At 44.2% G+C, this 23652-nt stretch overlaps 1 protein-coding gene across 1 annotated transcript; it reads left to right on the forward strand.

The window, feature by feature from the left end:
* Positions 1–297: 297 nt before the first annotated feature.
* adam15 (ADAM metallopeptidase domain 15) lies at positions 298–22691 on the forward strand (the record flags this gene model as incomplete). The annotated part of the gene is made up of 26 exons (XM_080858580.1): positions 298–574; positions 2454–2557; positions 8004–8080; positions 8444–8522; positions 8753–8829; positions 11168–11378; positions 11701–11766; positions 12089–12160; positions 12854–13023; positions 13267–13351; positions 13549–13697; positions 14129–14306; positions 14764–14856; positions 15343–15538; positions 16320–16428; positions 16830–17025; positions 17305–17382; positions 17553–17664; positions 18318–18480; positions 19012–19068; positions 19670–19775; positions 20735–20797; positions 21139–21219; positions 21922–21978; positions 22280–22449; positions 22622–22691. 26 exons carry the CDS (start codon positions 298–300, stop codon positions 22689–22691), a joined length of 3096 nt encoding a protein of 1031 aa, XP_080714706.1.
* Between the last annotated feature and the right edge of the window lie 961 nt (positions 22692–23652).

Below are 23652 nucleotides of genomic sequence, written 5' to 3' on the forward strand. Positions count from 1 at the left end.
AAACGCGGTTTTAATGTCAAACCACACAATGTGACATTTCGTTTGAACAGAGCCGGTAGGTACAGTTGTATGCTGCCTCGTGGACGTAGTTTTGTGCAAACAGATTATTTTGCACTTCGCCTCTAACACAGAAGGACTCAGGCGCCTCTACGTTGGTTCACCGAGTCCATGGAAGTCCCACCTGTGTAGAATAAGGAGTCCGGACAAGCACCCGCAGTGGGGTCTAGAGTGGACGTAGAGCAGGACAAGAAGATGGACACTTTGAAGACACTGGTTTTTATCACTAAAGCCTCAACTATGAGCCTTAGTGCCTGTGCAGTAATGGTCCCACTTCGTGTCTTATTAACTGTGTTATTGCTTCAGGGTAGCCCCTGCGGTTTTTTGAAAGGTGCCCTATCCATGACAGTGCTGTTGCCTGCGCAGAGCCGGTTAGAACTTTTCAATTACACTGAAGCGCTACAGCCTGTACATGTGGAAATTCCAGACACATCCACTAGTATATTTACAGAGTCAAAAGAGGAGACCCTTTCACAGCGAAATACAAGTTCAGCAACGAGCCATGCATTACATTCAGGTATGACAAGACACATTTGTGACTCTTTGAAACTACTCATGAGTTTGCTTATTGTGCCTGCCTGCCTGCCTGCCTGTCTGTCTGTCTGTCTAGATAAAAAAAAAATTAGATTCTTCACCCAAAGTGTCTTGTTAATACTGCTTATAACAGCGTAATGAGTTATATTGTAACTTCTGTAGACAGTTTAGCCTTATTTACATTTACAATGTCTGGATCAGTAGCCTAACTTTGAGACAGGCGGCACAGTGCTTGCTGCTGGCCACATTTGCCTCAGGTGGCCTAATTCTAGCCAGTGCTTTACACGTCCAGGTCACCACATGGTGTTTCCATTCTCCCTGAGCGGCCAGAATGTTTGAGGTCTTTGCTCCATATGTTCTATTTGCATTAGATTTGCATATTCATTTTGAAGTGACTTGAACAAGTTACAAGTCAGCCTGTAAAAATCGCCCTGACAGAAATGTTTGTTGTGATTGTGTATTTTACAGTTGTAACAAGGCTTTTTTTCACCAACACACAGCCAGTCATAACCATAACAACAGCTGCCCTCTGTAACACTGTCAGTTACACACACTTCGTTGTGATTGAGTGAGTGGCATTAGTTCAGCTGTGACCAAGAACAGATGTGTGTGAGAGGCTTGCTCAGTCTCTTCACTGACACTGGCACTGGCACTGACACCGACACCTTGCATGTATCTGTTATTGGTCTGTCGGGAGTCTGTCACTGACACATTAAGATTCATAGCTTGTGGTTTCACCCACGGGGAAAAGCACTATTTGGAGTTTTCTCCATGAGAAAGAAGAAGAAAAACGCCCTGTATGGAGTTTCCTTCAGGTTACCCACACCCTGTTATTCTTACCTTATGGGACCTGTGTGGTTTCACTCCAGGTCTGTAACAGTGGTTTTCAGTTTTAGCAGGGCCCTTTGGGTCCCTGTCAAGTCACAGCTTGCGTCAGCTTTGGATAATGGGAAGCCATTAGCACTGCGTTTGGCTCGCTCCAACAATGACACGAGTGTTCCCAGGGTTATTACTGTCAAATCATGCCAAACAAACATATTTCTGCTACTTTTGCTAAATACTGCATTTCATTTGACATAAGTTGTGCTGTCTTGCTGGCCCAAAATGTATTGCATATGATAGTCAGTTAATGAAAACGTAAAATTCTAAATAAAAAACTCCAACAGACCACCACATTTTGTTAGGCATGCCCAGTGGCCAGCTGCTTTCTTTTAAAACACAGCAATACAAGTGTATGCCGACATTCATTAGCCCAAAGAGTCTGTTCAGTCTTTAGCTTGGCCTGTCTGATGCACACACACTTAAGCAACTTGATCAGCTAATAGTCTCTGGGCACATGCCATGATGTCTTTATGAATGATGTATGTAACTGAGCCAAGCATGCAGTAGGTCAGTGCTATCCTATCCCATGGTCTTTCTGTCAGCTAGAAGCTGATTGCCACTTTCTAATGTTGCTCCCTTTAAAACCCTCAAATTAACGCCATTTAGGACATCGGAATAAGATGTCTTAACATTTTAGAACAGCTTAGCTCCATCAGTCACCTAGATGTTGAGGGTGTAGCTTTTATTTGAACTGAATGCTGGACCTGATTGTGACAACATGATGGAATCCAGGGCATGTGATGCCGTCATGATGACGTTTTCCGCAGTTAAACTGTTGAAATGGCTTTTAAATGGCTTTCATGATGCCACTAGTCGCCAGAGCTGCGCAGCAATATCCAACTAAAACAAAGGGCAGGTGGCCACTTTCAGGGACCAATGACCTTAATAATGACTTCATGTTTCCAGGTCACAGCATGACATTTCTGATGGTCACTGATATGCAGCGCTTAAAAATAACCTTTCTTCCTGCGAAATCCCAGACAATGATGACCATCACCATGGAAGAAAAGGCAAGCCTCTGGAGAGGACGAAACCCTTTGCCATAGTGAACGGACACAGGAAGAGTCTAACAGAAGCTTTGCAGGTAAGGAAAGAAGACCAGATACTGGTTCTGAGTGTGTATAATACTGTAGAAAGCTTAAGAAAGATCTCTAGAAATAGTAAAGACTTTGCCTGCACAGGGTTTTCAATAATTGTTTGGACCAAAACATCAGTTAGTTTGGCACACATGTACAGCGTGTCAGTTGTGAAGAATCTGAGAGAGAGAGAGAGAGACTGTAGATTTGTTGTACTTAAAATCCTTCAAACAATTCCACAGTTGGGTCAGCGAGATATTAAGAACCAATGTAAATGATGAATTTAGTGGCTGGTGTGTCATTGGATGGAGAAGCAGAGGCGAGAGGGGGTGGTGGTGGAGGGGATTCTTCAGGATGTGATTTCAGAACTCCTGTCAGCTGCAGAGGAAGTGTCTCTATACCGCCAGAGTGGCCAGTGTCCCTACTCTCAGAACATACTTATTCTGCAGGAAGCCCCCAGTGAAATATGTCAGCGGGGCCCGTTTCCTTCCTGCGTTACATGAGGGCAAAGAAGGAAGCCGGCGGCACATTTTCCTCACCTTCATTCGCACACACACACAGACACACACAGACACACAGACACACACACACACACACACACACACACACACACGCACACACACACACGCACACACTCAGGAAGGCAGAAAATAAATGTGTGACTGAGCCAGATCTCGGTAGATTCAGGGGATGTGTGTGAGGGCCACACTAGTTTTTTTTTTAAGTCTTCAGAAAGGGAAGCTTAGCTGTCATGCAAGCAGAACTAGTAATTAGGGCCAACTTCACATTACAGACTCACATGTTCATGGGTCTTGTTGGCAAAAGCACTGGGTCTATCTCACAGATGTCTGTGTCTCAGCAGTGATTATATTGCTTCAAGGCTGACTCACTGGTGTTAGCGCTATGCACACTCAGAGCACTGTGAGGAGGACGTGGTTACCATAGATTCTCCATGGCTTCTTAGTCATCCGTGCTCACTTAACAGTTTGTTATGGAGGATGTTGTTGTGGCTGTGTGTCTCGCCCACATATGCATTTAATCAGAGCAAATGATCCCAGCAACACAGAGCTGTTTTTAGCTTTATTTTGAAAAAAGGGAGAGTGGGAGAAAGGAAAGGAAAGGTGGGGGATGGCATGGGTGTGTGCTGCAAATATGCTGCCTACACCCTCATCAACACCCATCTGGTAAATAAAGCATGCGGCTCTTTCTCCTTCCAAGGCATTCAATTGATAAAGATCATGCTGTTTATAGCCAAGTCTTGACCTCACCTCGCTCTTGAGTACACCAACGGTCACTCCAAATTAAACATGGTCATATAAATACTACCACCATAAGGACAACACACCACTGTGTGTAAATGTAAATAGTTTGGATATTTGGTACCTAGAATTTACAAAATAGTGAGAAGCAAGTTTGAAGTTTATATTATGTGGCCTCAAGGGTGGATTACGCCATTCATGCACTGCTGGTGTTATATTCAGTCTTGTTCCTGTTTGATTCAGCACAGCAGATAACCTCTGAGATCAGAAGACCAGAGTAGACCCATGGGGCATTGCAATCAAAGACCTCCGTGATTGCTGCTGTTGCACGGGGGCTGCCCTTCTAAGGGATCTAGTGTCATTTTCAACTCTCACAATCTGTCAAACATAATCCTTATGTTTGCCTGTACACCTTTTCTACTTTGAACTGCCATTTACCATGTGGACTGTAAGACTGTCTAACATTAAGATCACGTAAATGAGATATGCTCACAAACTGACATGGGGAATGGTTCTGACTGTGTGCACACACATGCATTTAAACACAGATAGTCGATCTCTTCCTCTCTCTCACACACACACACACTTACATGGGATGGTGTGTGAGATGCACCAGGGCATGCTACGTTAAGGCGGATTATGGAGCAGCTCTCTAATCTAATTCGGGGGACAGTTCCCTCCATACTTAGCTGGCATGTCCACCCTCTCACCCCTTGGATTAAGGATTGTCAAAGAGTAGAAGAATGAGACAAACAAGGACAAATTTTAAATTTGACAGGGTAACTACTAATAACCATCAACATATGGGAACAGATGAATTAACAAGAGAATGAACAGGGCTGTGTCTGTCCTGGGAGGTATTTCCTCATCAGGGAGGGGGATGCTATTGCACTGAGACGAAAGGTGCGGTGTGGAAGGAATTGTTAACCCACACCCCAACTCCCCACCACCCCACCTCCCCATCCCCTGTATTCTTTTATACCCCTGCCCCACCCCTTCCGGCTCTTTCTTCTCGTTTCTTGTCCACGGCAGCCGTGAGTGAATGGACCCCACCCAGCAGTCCTTTGGCAGTGAGCTCATCTCACTGGAAAAGCACATGATCAGGGACATGACCTCATTGAGTAAGTGAGGTGGAGAGAGAGGGGAAGAGAGAGTGAGAGACACTGAAGGAGAGAGAGAGAGTGAAAGAAAGGGAATGGGGTGGAGTGAACGTGAGATGTAAGGAAGGGGGATGGGGGTTGGAGTCAGGATGGATTGATGGGAGGAGGGAGGGATGCAGAGGAAGAGGGAAAAAAGACCAGACAAGAAAGGATGCAGTGATATTTAATTGAGGGGAATTTGAGAATTTCGATGACTATGAAAGGGGTGTGGAAGAAGGATAAAAGATCCGGGCTTAAAAGTCATGGAATAAAAGAAAACGAAGAAGCGGTAAAAAAAAAGAGAGAAGTGGGATAGGGGAAGGAGAGAGTGGGAAGGGAGAAGTTCAGAGGAAAGCACAGAAGCAAGGGTGATAAGAGGCTGACATCTGGCCAGATGTTTGAGTGTGATTATGTGGAAGTGGTTAGTCCAGCCGTTGCACAAGGTGGGCCTTTCTTCAGTGATGTCGAGTCCCACCCACCTCTCACTGGATCTCTCTTTTGTTTGTTTTTTCATCATCCCTCTCCTTCTCACTCTTGCCTCTTTGCCTTAAATCTCATTACCCTCACTAGACTCAAATCAGATTTGCTTAATTACCATCGGGGGAAATGTACACATAAGAAATTTAAATGTTAAAAGCCAAAAAACATATTCAGAGTTAATCTCCCTCCTTCTGTTTTGATGATTTGAATAGGGGAATTAAATTAAAAACTGTGGCTTTAGGTTTTAGAGAGAGATTAGAAAATATTTGCTGTAGAGATTCATCTTAGGAAAACACAGCTCTACGCCTTGTGTGTTCTACTCTGGAGCGCAGCCTGTCCTTTGTACTCTCTGTTTAATTCCAGATGAACGTCAAGTTTGCGTTGAGGTTTAGTCCGTCTTGTTCAATTATCAGTGTTTGCTGTTTTTCTTGGGGTGAGATTTGGAAGGGGTAATTTTCTTTTGTGGTATGTGCAAAGGTTGGTTTGTGTTGACGTCAGTTGGTTACCATTCCCTCAACCTCAAGACAAGTCAGTCAAAGGGGACTCCCGCTTCCTGCCTCGCGTTTCTCCTGCCTTGGTTCCCTAACTATTCAGGCTGAATTCCCAATGCTGTAGCCAGACGTCCACCCATTTACTTGATGTGTTCCGTGGTCATGGAAACATGCTCAAAAATGGGGACCCACCCAGTTCAAGTCAGTTGTGTTCCCAGGAGATCTTTTGCTGAGGCCATCTGATAACAATAAAGTAAAAAAGCCAAATGCTGCAAATAGGTCTCGTGGTCCTACCATCAATCAAGGGCACTATTCTCTGAATGTACTGTCTCTACTTATACCAGTCACTACTTTCATGGTTCCTTAGATGTGGCTTGGAATTGTTTCTCACCAACTACAGTGAACAAGTCTATGGGATCTCGCTTGATAGATTTGTGAGGCCCAGCAAAATCCAGATAATGTAATGGATGGTATGCTTGACTCTGTGCTGACTTTTCCCCTCCTGACATTCTCCTTGAAGTGTTCCTGTCTGTCGTGGCTCCTCTATGGCAGCTGTTTGCTGGTCATGTGGATTTACTGTGCTCTGAGGATATTGGGAGGCCCAAACGGAATGCTCTCGCTCTCTCTCTGCCATAAAGTATTTGTGTTGCTCTGTTTGCCCTGGCTTCCCTGCGCTCAGAGACAAAGCTCACAGCAGAGCAAGCCACAGCAGAGGCCATCCCTTTCCTCACTCTTGTCTTTCTGTCTGTCTGTCTTCCCAAAAGAGGTTTTTGTCCAGGCATGCCCGATAGGTTCCCAGAAGCCAGGAAGCAGGAAACTGTCGGCCGTTTTGGCGGCGGGATCAGCAGCAGGGTAGCAGGAAGCCTCCGCGTTTCACTTTTGTCATCCCCCAAAGGCAGCCAGGCCGTGCAGAATAGCAGGAAGAGGTGTTGAAAGCAGGGCCAGGCTGTGGGCTGGTTGGAGACCCTGGGATCCTTATAGTCGTAACTGCACGGGTAGAGGGTGTTAAGGGGGGAAGCTGAAAGACTCACTTTGCCCAGTTCCTGCTTTAGCCCACTTAATCTAAAGCAGGATGGAGGGGGTTGGAGGGGGTTAAAGAGAGAGAGAGGAGAGACAAGAAGGGAAATGTGTTCTTATTGCAATGCCATCCAGAGTTAAAGAGGTCAAAAGATTCTCAGTCAGCAGCTAGTTCAGCAGAAGTGGCCTCAACGGTGGTTAATGTGCTTACGGTTGGAGGCTGGGCTATTGAGATTTCGAGGGATGCAAGTTTAGGAACCACCTAGGCGTCAACTACTCTTGCAAGCCTGACAACTCCCATTTAGACTTAGAGGTATCGTGCAAGGCAATCTGGTAGACGATTGTTTGGCAGTCACAGGATCATCCAGTCGGATTCGTCGTAAATCCAATTAAGAGTTGAATAAGAATGGATACACTATCGGTACAGTTTTATCACAAGGTAAATATTGTAGCACAGAGCCGTGGCCACTGTAATTATTTGCCTAAATGTAACCACGACCCGGTGATGACCTGCTTAGAATACAGTTGGTTTAGTTCTAGTAAGCTATGATTTGCTAAACTAAGCCAATCATCTTTAGCACACTTATGTTGAGAAACAATTTAAAATCAACAGTACAGCAGGCTAAAATGTCTAATTACAGTGTTACAGCCTTTGCCGCTCCCTCAGAGCTGTTTAGATTGAACACATCAATGAAACAGACAGTTTTAGTTGTCTGACCAAGTGGGTTTTTTGTTTGTTTGTTTAATCCAATGGTTAGCAAACTTTTCATGACAGGCCCCCATTGGGTCAATGAGGAAAACTGCCATACTTTATTTGACGTGGTAGAGTTCTCGTTCAGTTTTTTAGCCCTCAACCTGAGTCCCCCTTGGTGTAACTAAGCACCCTCCCGGGGGCCCAACCCACACTTTGGGAACCACTGGTCTAATCACCGAAGGGTAGCGTTGCCAAATCAAGTGACCTGGCCAACAATGCCAGGAGTGAGAAGGACAAGCCCTGACTGACCTGGCACATGGCACAAAATCTGGGACTGTAGCTGTAACTGACCTCAAGTGTGTTTGCCCATGCAGAATGGCCACCCCGAGAGGCTCCAGTGTGGCCTTGAGGTTGGGAACAGGATTTACATGCTGGACCTGGAGAAAAATCAGTAAGTACAGACACCTGACTTAACCTGGTACTTGGTCTAACTTTACTTTACTGACTTCACCAATACTTTTAGACGGATAGTAAAGCACTGTGATTTTGATTAGATTGAGAACATAAAATCTGTCACTGACTGTAGAGCCTCTCATCTAGAAGAACATACAACACAGAGAAGCTGTTCTTTTTGATATTGCATTATGAAGTCGGTAGGGATTGGACCTGAGACGTCAGCTTTGATCATTTACCAGAAATGCCTATGATCATAGTCATATTCTCAGTCTATTTCCCTCACCATCTGATTCTCCAAAAGTCTAAATACTGATTCTTGTGATTTTACACAAGATTGCTCTTTTCTCTGCTTCCTCAGAGATCTTCTGCCCAAACCACCAAATGTGTTCTACTACCTCCCAAATGGAACAGGGGTTGCTATGGAACAGAGTCCTGTGGTGAGCCATATTTATGTGTGGGCTTAAGATATTATAAATGATTTATATATTATGCTATTTACTGATTTAGTCTAAGATATTTACAATAACCCACCACATAGTTGTAAACAAATTTCTGCTTGAAAAAGAAGGCCAAAAGAGTACTGGGGGTTACAGTGAAACCACTGATGTTTATAAAGAATGTCAGAAATGTTGAACAAGCTCTAAGGCACATCTCCCTCTGCTCACAGACTCACTGTTACTACCATGGCTCTGTGCAAGGGTTTCCTCAGTCCCGTGTGGCTCTCAGTACCTGTGCTGGACTCAGGTAAGAACTTGCTGTGCAAATTCAGTCAAGCCATTTAACAATTACAATGACTGACCATTGCCACATAATTTCACAGTGAAAAGATTTATTTTTTACCTCAGGTTCAGTATGCAAAGCTGTGGTGTTCGTTGTACATTACTGAGCAGTTTCTTCCCTTTTGCCCGTATGGATATGATAGCTATGTTTAGCCAGGTGTCTCCCTTTTCCCTTTAAATATGAAGCCAGTGCACGTTAATGTTCACTTAAGGTTCATACAGTTCGTGGACATTTTACAAACTCTGCAAATACTTCAACAGATTCACTTGAGGCTCCCTCTTAATACATACCAAAGGTGCTCTTTGAGTTTGAATGAAAGCATTCAGGCAATATCCCTCTCATGCACTCAAAACTATGTCATTTAATTGGTGAAGCTGACCCTCAGTGCAAGAATGTGTCTGTCCTATTTCATGGGTTTACTTTAGCTCTAAGGCCCAAACACTGGAATGAAAGGCACCATATCCCTTTGTCAAGGGGCCAGGTTAGGGACCAGCTTGTTCATGGAAACGTGAGCAGTGAGTGCGTGTGCAGACCTCATGGCACACTTTCATATGCAATCCGGATTAAAACAAGAACATTACGGCTGACTGCTAATCTCACTTTTTAAAACAACACAGGGACGCCTGTGGGAACCCATTTTGAAGCGTTGAGTGTGCCCACCTGGGTAAAGTCCACAGAATGCTCTTAGCCTGGCAGACAGAAAAATAAAAACAAGCCTCTTACACGACCCTAGAAACACACATGCCCTGGTTTCATTTTAGCTGTCATCATGCCATGTATCAGTTTACCTTGCTGAATTAGAAAAACAACTTTGGCAGCACAGATAAGGATAGAGTCCATAGAAAGAATTCAGATTGGGCTTTGGGCAGAGAGCAGAATACTGAAACAGACAAACCCTCTCCCAGTGTGTGGACTTAAAGTGGTACGGCACCACCTTCAGGGAAACATGTTTGAACAATTGGGTGCACATAGTCTCAAGAATAGTTTGGTAGGCCTTGGCAGAGACGCGGCCTTCTAGAACAAGTTGTGGGCCTAGTGAATGCCATGATATTGCATCATATCACTGATCCATCCTGTGCTTCCCTCTGGGCACGCAACAGTCTGGGTGGTTAGCCTCCTTGGGGTTTTTCCACACTGTAACTCTTCCGGATGTGGGAAAGACAGTGAATGTGGACTCATCAGAGAACAATACATGTTTCACATTGTGAGTAACCGGACATCCCTTTCAGACAGCTTCCTCTTGCATCGACAGTACTCCTGTTTGATGTGGTTCGTCCCTCATGTGGTGTGCTGACTTTACCCTGGATACTGTGGCTCTCGACATACCACAAAGACTTGCCAGCGAGACGCAACAATTTGTCCTCTTTTGAACTCTGATTTGTCTCCCGTTATGTTGTGTGGATTGCAATATTTTATTTACAGCTGTGCTATGGCTTTGTTCATTCAACCTTCACACACTGCTTTGACTGATGGAATGTAAAATGAGTGGTTGGCCACTAGGCCATGCTAATAAAGGCGTAAAACCTCAAACACCATATTGGTGTAAGTTTCATTGTCCAACAGGTTATGATGCAGTATAGGGCAAGGCATGTTGGTTACCAGAATCTTTCAAATAATACTGGCTGTGTCTGGCTTACTTCTAGAAATAGAAGTAGTGCACATGTTTGTACAGAATACTTCCCCTTACAGGCTTCTACACCCTGACTCTCTATTTTGTTAAATAAACAGGAAGTGCTCCCTTGGCTCTCTCCGATGATGTCATTCTACTGAGTCAGCTTTCAGGATATCTCTTCTGTTTGCTGTTGATATATTAAGCTGTGAACTTCAAATACCCTCTAGATGTTGTGATGCTGGTTGCTGTGGACAGAGCTGTAGATGTAGAAATGGTTCTTTTTAAGCTCACTTTATTCAGCTTTTCAGTAGAAAGCCTCACTCAATGGATTCTATTCTTTTGACGAAGCAGATAAACATACCTCAGAATATGACTGAGCAAAACTCCCCAGGACACTGCCAGTTATTGTGTGTGCAAAGGGTCTATTCAGATGCAATTCTACACTAAGGGGATTATGTTTACAATTCGTTTTTCCCCAACCATCTGTTTTGAGGAAGTGGACTTACACCCTATGTACTGCATATACATATAACTTGGTAAAACTATTTAATCATTTATATTTCAGAAAGCTCCCTCTTTTATTGTGAATAATCTGTCCTTTGAAATGTATCGTCCATTAATATCAGCTCAAATACGAAAAGTTGTCATGCAGTGTATCAATTCAGATTATGTTTTTGTTTTTCGCTAAAGGGGGGTCATTGTGATCAACTCCACCCTGAGCTTTGAGCTCCAGCCAGAGGAGGATGCCGAGTGGGATGAAAATGAGGAGCAGAGCGGAGGCTTTGAGGAGGAGGGGATGCACCTGCTCTACCCGGCCCACCAGCGGGGCCCCTCAGCAGGGGGCTGCGGGGTGTCGCACACCCCAGTGCCTCCCCTCTACGCCCCACCACAAGTACACAGGGTAAGGGGCTTGTGTTCAAGGAAGCGTTGCAATACCGTTTGTACTTTTCTTATGGTCTCAGGGTACTTAAGAATGCTTGTGTGTGCCGTTGCATGTCCGGTTTGTGTATGAGTTTCTGTGTGGTTTTGTATGTGTGCACATGCAGGCACACATGTATATGTGTCTGTGTTTGTGCACGCCAACGTGCATGTGTTTGTGTGTTAATGTTTGTGATTATATGCAATATATATAAGTGTTTATTCGCTTATGCAATATGCCAGAGTAATGCAGTCCGTCACAAGCACAGGCCGCTCTATTAATTCTGTGCTTCTCTCGCCCACAGCACAAGAGGGACATCCTGTCGGAGACCAAGTACATTGAGCTGGTGCTGGTGGCAGACCATAAAGAGGTAACAGGAAGCTCTCTGAGGGTGAAATGAGGTGTCAGCTTACATGAAGCCCAGCACTTCATCACTCCCATCATCAGTGCTCTCACACATGTCTGGAGCCATGCAACATTCATCAAAGAGTCTTCACAGGCTGTATAGAAAATCAGAAGATAGAAAATGTGTGTATCTGTCGTTTACTAGTCAGGTTCTTACTCAAATAGCCTTTTTGCTGTGACGGGTAATCTGCTGAGGGGTTTTGCATTCGTTCATTTTGTTAATCATAGACATGATAGTTTGTGGTGGGTTTGTAATAATTGGGTCATGCTTTGGTTTTGTCACGCAGTTCCTGAACTACCAGAAGAACAACAAGACCATAATCTATAGAATGCTGGATGTGGCAAACCAGGTGGATTGGGTATGATGTCCTGTTTTTTTTTTACATCCTATATGATACAGGATACATGTTCCTACCTGTGAGCTTGTGTTCCATTAAACAATATGTAGGGAAGGTTTTTTACTTAAGTCAACCTATAGCCAAGGGAATATGAGTTGGAAATAAAACTACTGCATACGGCACAAGTTCAGGATGTGTGCAATCATTTTAATTTAAATCTTAGCAGAGTGCCTATCTCATATTGATAACAAAATAGAGGGGTCCCATAAAAAAGTGGTCTCGTGGCTTAACTTGCCCCACGCTTTTACATTCTATCAACAAATCCAATAAAACTTTTTATACTGAGATTAATTATATTTGATTTGAGACCTGATATGCCAAAAAAGGCTAAAAACTTTTTTGGGTGAAAAAATATGCTTACTACTTATTCAGCATGGTTCTTTCTTCCACAGCAAGATGAAAACGGAGAAGGCAAACTAAATTTAGGGTCACATGACAAAAATAGTTTTGCAGATACAGGTGGTGGGTCAACTTAGTTCATCAAGATGAAACACAGAATATACTGAAAGCATTCCAAAAGATAATGAACTAAAAGATGAGGTTCATTACACAGTGGCAGCCTACTCAGAATGACATTCCTTGCATACTTTACTTTCTCTCAACCATACTTTCATTACCATCATGAGTGTACTCTTTTTCACAATGCCCCTGCAGTTCTACAGACCCCTGAATGTGCGTGTGGCCCTTCTCGGCCTGGAGATCTGGAGCGACCAGGATAGGATCCAGGTGGACAAGAGCCCCACAGAAACTCTCAATCGCTTCCTGGAGTGGAGAACACGCGAGCTGCTACCAAGATTACCCCATGACAACGCTCAGCTGATCATGTGAGTGATATTTTTCTCCTTGCACCCAATGAGAAGGTCTGGAAGAATTTAGTTTTGTTGATACTTTAATAGAAAAAAGAATGTGTTGTAGATTGTTGTAAATGGTCTCTCTGAGCTCCCTTTATGGTCCCTCAAATCAAATGTTTTGTTAGTATCCTTCATTTAGAGCCTGTTTAGCAATGTTACGTCTAATAACCAGACAGTGTACGGTTGCCTAGGCTGACTGGTGCTGTGCCTTTTTAGGGGGGATTCCTTTGATGGGACAACAGTGGGAATGGCATCCCAGTCATCCATGTGTTCCAAGGACAGATCTGGAGGGGTCAATGTGGTGAGTACTGTGAAGGGGTGGTGCCATGCTTGTTTGAACTGAGAGATGACTTACTGTAGGTCTACATTTTTAAATGGACATTGAATATATGAGTTAATTTAGTTTATTGCATCTCCATTATGTATTCTCTCTGTGCCTCTCTGTTTTTTTTTTTACTAATTTCTTCTCCCCCCCCCCCCCCCCCCTCTCTAAACCAGGACCACCTGGTCAGTGTGCTTGGCGTGGCCTCCACAGTGGCACATGAGCTGGGCCATAATCTGGGCATGACCCACGACACAGCGGAGCGTCGCTGCCAGTGCCAGAATGAGCCTCGCATGGGAGGCTGCATCATGGAGCCCTCCACAGGGTGAGGAGCCACTCAGTGAATGAAACACAGACAGGGTGCCTCGACTTAACATACAGTGTGAATATTTATGTCGCCTCAAGGCTTACGTGCACTGTAGGGCCCTCTATTTAGTTAGGTGGTTTTATTCATTAATTGTAAAGAATTCCATTTGATCATGATTTTATGCTTTTTGTTCAGAAGAAGAACAATTCATTACTTCTAAAATGAGGCCTCTTTGTTATTGAGACCTTTTATCTCTGTTCATAATAGTTTTGCTAAAGCGTGTGTGTGTGTGTGTGTGTGTGTGTGTGTGTGTCCTGTGTCGCCTCCATATATGCACGTTCCAGGGTGTCGTGTGTGCTATCAAAAACCTGACAAAGGTCTTAATTATTATTATTATTATTATTATTATTATGGTTTAACCTCATATCGGACCGCTTTCTCCCCTCCAGCCTAATGCCAGGCCAGCTGTTCAGCAGCTGCAGTGCCAGAGACCTCTCCCTCAGCCTGCTCCACGGCGGAGGGATGTGCCTCTTCAATGTGCCTCAGCCTGAAAGGCTCCTGGGTGGCCCACGCTGTGGCAACCTATACGTGGAGAAGGGCGAGGAGTGTGACTGTGGCCTTCTTGATGTAAGTTATCTTTCCTAGTTCATGTGATGTATTCAGTTAACAGGTGGTGCAATATTTTCCTTTTGTGCACAAAGCAATTATGCCTTATTTGAAGCATCTGTGGGCCAAATACTCAGCTATTCTCATGGTGTCACACTTTATGGGCGTGTTACTTTGCATGTAGTTTGTCCAGTTAAAAAGTGGTTTGTAGTATTATAATGTACATAGCAAACCATATTCCATATTTCACAAGTCTCAGTATCAGCCAAAAATGCCAAAGATACCTGTAGGTGGCACAATCTTCAAAATGTTGTTTGGCACCACTGCAGTTGTATAAATGGGCAAGTCTATCAGCTTTCCTTTCTCTGACATACCGTAGGCCTACGCAATCCGTGAGTCAACAGCGTGAAAAAGGCCAAAGTCCACACAGCTGTATGGCCTCCATTGTAATCGTTATCCCACAACTGTTTGTTTTCAGGAGTGTAATGACCCTTGCTGCAATGCCAGCACATGTAAGCTGATGCCTGGTGCTCAGTGCTCCTCTGATGGCATCTGCTGTGAGAACTGCAAGGTGAGTGTGCCTGAGAGGTGTGTCTGTTCATGGATAGTTCATGAGCACTTCACTCTTTATTATATTCAAGCAGTGCCAGACTTACTTTGCTCTTCCTGACTCTTCCTTGTCTATTTGCCATTTCACCTCTACTTTAAGCTACCAACTCCTCTTGTGGTCATCACCTCACATTCCTGGAATGATTCTGGAAGTTTCTCAAACCTTCCCATTGCTAGCTAGTCTGTCTCTGCCAGCCCGTTACTCTCAGCTTTGTCTTCACTGGGTTTATAGCTTAAATGCGATTGCCGATCAATTGCTAGTACTAATTATGTTTTCAGTGTATCCATTATGTGCAAAGAAACAGCGCTAAGTGAAAGCAAATACCTGAGAGGAGCCCTAGCATGCATTCTACCAGGACACCATCATTTAGGTCACCCTTTGGCCTCCCACCTCCTCACTCCTGGTACCCTCACCCCCTCACCTGTGCCCCCTCTACTCTTCTTGCAGCTGCGCACGGCGGGCTGGGTGTGCCGGCAGCCCCTCGGGGAGTGTGACCTCCCGGAGCACTGCACCGGCAACTCGCCCTTCTGCCCCCCCAACGTCTTCCTGCAGAATGGGGAGCCCTGCGAGGGCGCCACCTCCTCCTGCTACAGTGGCGTCTGCGCCAGCCTCAACGCTCAGTGCCAGATGCTCTGGGGGGCCAGTGAGTACCGCATGCTTTTTGCAATAGAGGAAAGATCAGTGTAGGACTGATCAGATAATCTGAGACCAGATTGATGGACGTCTTTTTCTCTCTCTTTTTCTGTCCATCCCTCTCCGTCCTCCTATCCCTCGCTGTCTCTCTATCTCTCTGACACACGCAAATACACACAAACACATGTTAAAGCTGTGGCTGGAGAAACTGTCAGACACTTAAAAGAAAGTGTAAGCATAAAGTTTTTGATTTAAGCATGGAAAGGCTATAGGTTCAATCATATAATAACACAATTCCAAGCTCAGTAATCAGAAACTAAGCTGAGATGCATAGTAATGTTGGGATCCAGAGGTTTAATGGTAGAGCATATGAGCTCACTGGTGTCTCAGATGCATTCCCATCCTGTGAGTAGGATGATGGTCTTGCTGAGAACGATTTGAAGTCTTTGAACAATTTTGAGAGTGTGCTGTTACATCACAAAATTATAATGCAAATAATTTTTTGAACCACATAAAATTCAACATGTGCTTATTTTTATTTAAAAAACAATGAAGTTATTAAACAGTTTATGGGCTAATTAATTAATGTATTATACAGAATTATTTTGGCATAAGTGCTTTGGGGAACATAACCTAGCTATTTGATTACTCTTAATTAATTATCCCATTTAAGTCATTGGGGAACAATGAGCATTTATGACCAAACCTCAATTGTGAAGCCCATCATAATGTTGTGTTCCAGTACCTTTAGGACTACTGCATCCTCTAAGAATGTTTTTCCTTTTCCTTAGACGCCACACGAGCTCCACCTGTGTGCTTCTCCTCTGTCAACAAACAGGGCACCAAGTATGGCAACTGTGGCCAGATGGCCAATGGCTCCTACATCCCATGTCCCAGTGCGTAAGTATCAACAGGGCTAATTATTGAATTATTACTGAAAACTTGTGTAAGTGAGCGTTTGCAAGGCTATTGTGTGAAGTCTGAAACTTACAAATCAAAAGACATGACAGCTATTGCAAACTTTAATTTTAGTCAGCATTTTTTCAGTGGGACACATTTTTCGTGATAGTATCAGTGTTAATAGCTGTATATAGATGGCATAGTTGCAACTCCACTTGAGGACCACGTATTTGTTTCTTGTATGGTGTACCTGCACTTCTGTTGTTTTCAAAAAATGTTGCACTCCCAGTGCCACCACACATAAAACATGTATGATATACATAAAGACCATGGCCACGTAGAGCCCTGTCTGTGTAAAAAAAAACTTTTAATGTAAGTTAATATCCTGGAATGGTTCACAGAGACGTGCTTTGCGGGAGGATCCAATGTAAAGGTGGGAGTGATCGCCCCCTGCTGGGCTCCAATGCAGAGATCCTCACCACTAAAGTACGCCTGAACCACAGTGACTTCACCTGCCGCGGGACCTTATTTGACCTTGGAGACGATATTTCTGACCCCGCCATGGTAACCCAGGGAACATCCTGTGGTCAAGGCAAGGTAGGCATCCCACTCAGCATGATTTGGCTTTTTGGCCTTTTCTTTAAAAAAAAAAAAACACTGTCTCTGATTTTAGTTTTTACCCCCTGTTTAATCAAGCCTTTAAATTGTTAAAACTGTTTCAGGTTGTGCATTTTTTGTATTTTAGAGTTTAAAGGTTCTTTTAAACTAAATATCCCCTCAATACAGAAATAGTATAGATATGTATAGATCTGTTGTCTTACTATCAAAGCTATGCTTGATCTTACTGTTAATGCTATGCCCTAACCTTTCTTTCAGGCCTGTGTAGACCAGCGCTGTCAGGATGTGTCTGTTTTTGGGGTGGAGGAGTGTAAGAGGAAATGCCATGGCCATGGGGTGAGAGTTCACTGCGGGTGTACAACTGCCATCTCCAATGCAGTGCACAATAACGATAGGACACCCTTATATTGAGGTGTTGAAAACCACAACATCTTTCTGTCTTCCTCTTTCTCTTTCGCTCTCTCTGTCTCTCTCTCTCTCTCTATCTTCCTGTTGTTTCTTACCAGGTCTGCAACAGCAATAAGAACTGCCACTGCGACACAGGCTGGGCTCCTCCAGACTGTAAATACTCAGGCTCAGGAGGCAGTGTGGACAGTGGACCTGCCAGACAGCCTAAAGGTGCTCAGCCACACCCACCTTTGTACAATCTCTGCTTCTCTGCCATATGGTGTCTACCTACACAGGACTTTCCCCTTATTTTCCCTGATATATTGCACCTATTCAAGGATCATTATGTTGATTGTGACACCCAAACGCTTTTACCGGACTGGTACATAACACACACAGATTTTCAGTTGCAAAGGCTTGCCTAAAATACTGTAGCGTTGACACTGGGTTCTTCAAAGAAGACAAAGTTGCAAAAAAATCTATTGAATTGAATGGGCTACGGCAATGGTCGGATGTCTGATATTTCTTTATAATGACTGCTGCCATTGGCAAAGGGGTTTGTGTTTCTAATTCACGTCTTTCATATCATTCCACAAGAAGTCCGTTTCTCTTTTTGTAATGGCTACTCTTTGAAACTTGAAGCCAGCAAGTAATATGTTACAACGCAAAAGGTCGATTTGCGTGAAGAACTATTTGGATAATGTACGTGTCAGGGCATTACCACATAGTACACAGACGAAATAATAACATTCATTTTTTGTGATGCGATTATAAACCGTGCCCAGACAGATTTATACTCCCTTGATCTGTAAATCTAAGCCGCCTCCTTTTGTGAGTCCTAAAAACATGCCGCCCCCCCCCCCCCCCCCCCCCTCTTTCTTCAGACTCTGACCTGGTGCAAGTGGCCCTGCTGGTGTTCTTCCTGCTTGTGCTGCCGGCCTCGTTGATGCTGTGGTGCATCGCCCTGCACATCCCGCGCTGCCGCCGCAAGCTGTCATGCCTTGGCATCAGCCCACTGCAGAAAGGAGAGTCCCACCAGCAAAGCCGGTGAGAGCGCAAATGACAAGGCCAGGCTCGGTCTTAGTGTCAGTGTGAACCATACTACCCATGCTAAGCCATGCTTTATCATTCAGGGCAATCAAAGAAGCTGTATGTATGAATTTATGTGAATCATTTTTTTAAGGAAATTATGAGAACGTTAGGCTCAGCCTGATCCTTTGGCAAAGTATTTATTTTGTGATTTAGCAAATGCGCTTATTCAGAGTGATTGTTGATCCTTTTATCCACAGCAAAGCATTGTTATGCTAATTTACACTCTGAATGTAAACCTCGCCCTTGTTAGTGCTGTTCAGTTTATGACCAAGAGTCGGGACTGCCTCCTGGATGTATCTGCATTGTTTAATGTATTACATGCTTACATTTAAACTGACTGATAGTAATGGCTTATTGGTTTAGGTATTGCTATACATCCTCTTGGGAAACTGAGACTATAGGTTTTTGGTATCCTTTTGCCAACTAAACAACAGGGTTTGCAAATACATTTGGAAACATTTTATTTCATCCTGCCCTCAAAAACAGTGTGTGCAGTGTGGCCCATATCAAGATTTATTTGGAAGAACCCTCATCTAAGTATAGGTAAAGGTATAGTTAAAAGAGATTAATGACCCCTCATTAATCTAAGTTCTATTTTGTGTTGGTCCTCCAGAAAATCATGTGTGTCACTGATTTTACTGAAGAGTGTGTCCATGTCTGTGTAGAAATCCAAAGTCAATCCCAAATGTGATTCTGACCATTCTGAAGAGTTCACATTTACCATGGCTCCTCAGAATCTTGTCTGGTTGTCGTTTGTAGTGAAACGTTCTACCTTTTGTCCTTGTTCCTCATCAAATCATTGACCACCATTTTTAAGTGCGCTACATGACAGTGACTTGTCATTGTGAATGTGCTACTGCTGGTTAAATGAACATTTGCCTATCATATCTGTCAAGTACTCCTGTGAGTACTGCTACGACACTGCTAGCAGTGAAATGGTGCATTACTAGTGCTGGAAAATTCCCTCCATTGTGAAAGTGCTAGTGCCTTGATGTTACTACCTGTGTGACTTTTGTAGCATTAGTTTCATATAATACCATTAGTAATAGCATTCATGTCTCAGATATCTTGATACATGTGCTCTCAGTTGACAGTTGCCACTAGCGCTGGATGTATCCGATGTAATAGGTGTGTTCTCTCCCAGGACCCGAGCCGGTGAGCGCAGTGATGACCACAAGGGGGAAGAGGTCCAGCCTCTGAGGAACCAGTCGAAGCAGCAGAATGACATCCCTCTCACTTCCACTAATAAGGTACAACTTCCACTGCTCAGTACTCTGACTGCCTGCTATCTAATGTTAAAGTAACAAAAAGACGATGAACACTTATTTCCATCACATTTTTGGGATCCAGTATTGGATTCTTCGCTATCGGCATGTCTGGTCAACTGGTAATCGGAGAGTCACTTGCAGACTTGCAGTTGAGGCTAAATGCTTGTGTCTCTAGGCATATGATGACACATCAAATGAGCGTGAGACTCTCTGCCACATAATGTAGGTCATGCAAATGCCGACTGATTTGTCCTGGATCAAACATCAACCCTGTTTACTGTGGGCAGCTGACACCGTTGTATTAATACAAATTGAAGGGACATATGTCTGTTTCTGGATATTCTCAAGATTCATTACACATGTTTTTCTGTATGATTTTGTTTTGGCTGTATTGTTGCTGGTCATTTTTATATAGCACATGATCACAGTGTCTCTTACCACCTTACCAGGCACAGGATGTATCTTGGGGCACTTTTTGTGTGTTGTGGTCGTATGTTTCCATTTGTGCCATGACATCCAAACAGGGTGTCTCTGCACAGGTATCTAGACTGGACACGATTGCAAAGACTACGGAATCAACTCTAGGGAAGGAGAAGCAAAGTTTTTGTACCCTTGATCCTGCCCAAAGCCAGCTTATTCAACATGTCTAGCACACGCTCTTCACTCAGTGTTACATCTGTTCCTTTTTTAACTCTTGCGGTTTGCATGTGTTTAAGCCTTGCATGTCTGGAGGCACAGCCTATAAATAGACGCCGAATTGGTATCATAGGTTTCTGTGGAAATGTGGGTTCCTGATAACCTTTACTCACTTATTCACACTCTACGTAGATACCAACCACTCTTATGTAAAAGTAAAAAAAAAAAAAAGTTACTCACTTTGCACGTTGCTTTAAAAGACCACCTGTTTTCTCTTCTGCTTGCTCTATTTCACCCTAACTCAGGTACAAGAGAGGCGTGCTCCTAATAAGCCACTTCCCCCTGACCCAGTTGTAAAGACTAATCAGGTAAAGTCCCCGGTTTGGCTCAGAACCTAGGCCAGTGGATGGGAAATGTGTTTGTAGTGATTCACTGGCGATAACTGTTGATTTTCCATTTGTTTTTTTTGTGTTGGTGTGGTGATGTGAAATGAAGGAACAAGGTGGTCACCATGAAGTGGTGCGTGTGCGTGTGTGTTTGTCAGTATGTGTTTGCTTTACAGCAGTCAAAAAGACCTTTGATGAACTTTGACATTCGGCATTTATGTAGAAAAACTGGCTTTGAGGTCTTGTGTGCAGTTGTGCAGTCGAGATCTAACTTCATGCCATGTTTCTTCTTGTTTCTCTCCTTCTCTCCTCCCCTTGCCCAGTCGGCAGGGAAACGACCCACTCCTCCCAACAAACCTCTTCCCCCTGATCCCCCTCTCTCTCAGGGGAAGACTCAGCGCAAGGTACACGGGCCGAGTAGTTTACAGCCACCATCATGCTCATCATTCCCCTTCATGTCTCCTTGACATTTTGTCTGTTGCTTAAATCAATCCATCAAATCATTAGCATTCCGTTGTGGTTCTCCCATGACTTGATTTAGTGGCCCTGCATGATCAGTGCCCTGTGATCCGTGGCCATGTTTCTATTTCTCTCCCCCAGAGGCGTTTGGCTGATGCATGGGGACGGCCTCTAGTTTAGAGCAGAATGTGGAGATGAGACAGGTTTTCACGGGACATAACAGTGTGATTCACTCTGCATTAATGCCAGTCAAACTGGAACTGGACGTAATGGAGACCATCGCAGTAGCGCTCCTCAATTAAATCACTGTACATTTTGATCCTCAGTGCACAGCATATACACTGTCCTTAAACCTGCTTTATCTTCACTTGCTGCAGATGCTAACTATCAGAGAACAAAGCTTGTGATTTAAGCTGGGAATAGAAATGGGTGCCCTTTGGTGTTTTCTGGTGTGATCGTGTCTTTTGTAAACCGTTCTTGGGTTTTTATTCTCAGTGATTTTATTAAGTTTAGTTGATTCCGGCATGCTGGGACTTACTGGGTGTCTGTGTGCATGTGGTGAGGTGTGGTCTGGTGTTGTGGATGTGGCTCAGTGAGGAAAACCATTTGTCGGTCTCAACATTTTCTTCTCTTTTTCGCCATTGAAGCGGCCGGCACCTCCGGACAAGCCTCTCCCCCCCGATCCAGTCCAAGTGAATGGCAAGGTATCACAGGATCGGTAGCCCAGCATCAGACTAACGCTGCACAGACATTTAAACACTTCGAAAGCTGGAATGGTGTCTCATTCGAAATGTAATATATTGCGGGTGATGGTGTGAAGTCACAAGTGTCGAACTAGTCTTAACGCTGACGCTACTCAGTATGGTCGAAGTGTTTTGTTTGCCCAGCATCAGACTAACGCTGAACAGACATTTAAAGACTTCGAAGGTGTGAAGTCTCACACCAGTCTCAACGCTGACGCTAATGCTAGTCAGTATGGTCAAAGTATTTTGTGTGCCGTTTCAGAAACCAGCCCCTCCCAAGCCTCCAGTGCCCAAGAAGCCTTTGCCAGTGAACCCACCTGGCCTCCCTGCTGGCGCCCCCGGACACCCCTCAGGTTTGGCAACAGGAGGGGCATCTATTGCACCCTCAACCCATGGGCTGCGTGTACCATCTGCTGGTGTAGTCCCAACTAGGTATGGAGTACTTGACTTGAGAACTACTGTGTGTGTCTATAGGTGTGTGCGCATGTGTGTGTGTGTGCTTGCATGTGTGCGTGTGTGGGTTTCACGTGTATGTGTGGGTGTGCTTGGATGTTCTCCAGCTGTATTGCAATCTCATTTCCCCACCTCTGTCTGTCTTGCGTAGGCATCCGCCGCTACCCCCCACAAGGGCACCCCAGCCAAGGAAACCCTACTTCCTGGCTTCTCCAGTTTAGCCAAGGACCTGGGACCATGGACTCCTCTTACGGGAGAGAAGGGGCTCACCCACCCTGCGCTGCACTGATTCTACGAGAGAGTTCAGCAAAAGCGATGCCTTAAGACTGCGTTGAAACCAAATCTTTCTCATTTCCTCCCTCTTTGCGATAGCTTCCTCTTGCAACCTGGCTGTATAAGTCACTTACCTAATGGTGTGTAAAAGCGCAGAGGAGTCAGTTTGCACAACTAAGACACGCTTCTGAAGTGGACCCACTGGAAGAGTGAACAGTCAAAGCATGGATGTTTTTTGAAGGGATTTCGCATGTCACATGACATTCATTTGTGAAAACCAATGCAGAACAATTTTTTCTGTTTGTGTCTTATCGACAGTGGGTGTGAAAGTATGAGAGATAAAGAAATGTTTTGTTGAAAAAACATACAAGCTGCTCCAACTTTATGTGACTTTATCAGCAATGCCCCATTTTTTAGGGTAAGCTCAGGTCATTATCATTTTTATCTTTGACTGGTGGTCATGTGAAGTTACAGCACTCACATCACTCTGACAGTACCGTGCTGTGTTAAGCTTTTCACTGTTTTCACGCGTGCTTTAGTGGCCGAGGCTATGCAGGTAAATGTATGATCGCTTAATGCACTGGCGCATTGAATTAGCCATAAGCAATTCTCACAAAGACATATATGCATAAAAGGTGTCATGATTGTCCTCGCATCAGGAACCAGACACTGGAATGTCTGCTCTGAAGTTAATGTTGCCATGGAAATCTGAGAGATTCTGACCCAAGGGAGCGTGTCAGTGGCTGTGTGAATGGCAGCCCAAGAGGAAATGGCCGTGAATTTGCCTCTCTGAAGATCGTCAGTATTTCTAAACACAATTATGCAAATGGTTGCCTTCCGTTTTCACATATGGTCATTTGTCATCTGCTCATTTTGCCTGATTGTACATTACAAATAAGATGGTGAAAA

Source organism: Sprattus sprattus, assembly GCF_963457725.1.
Source record: "Sprattus sprattus genome assembly, chromosome: 19".
Lineage (NCBI taxonomy): Eukaryota > Metazoa > Chordata > Actinopteri > Clupeiformes > Clupeidae > Sprattus > Sprattus sprattus.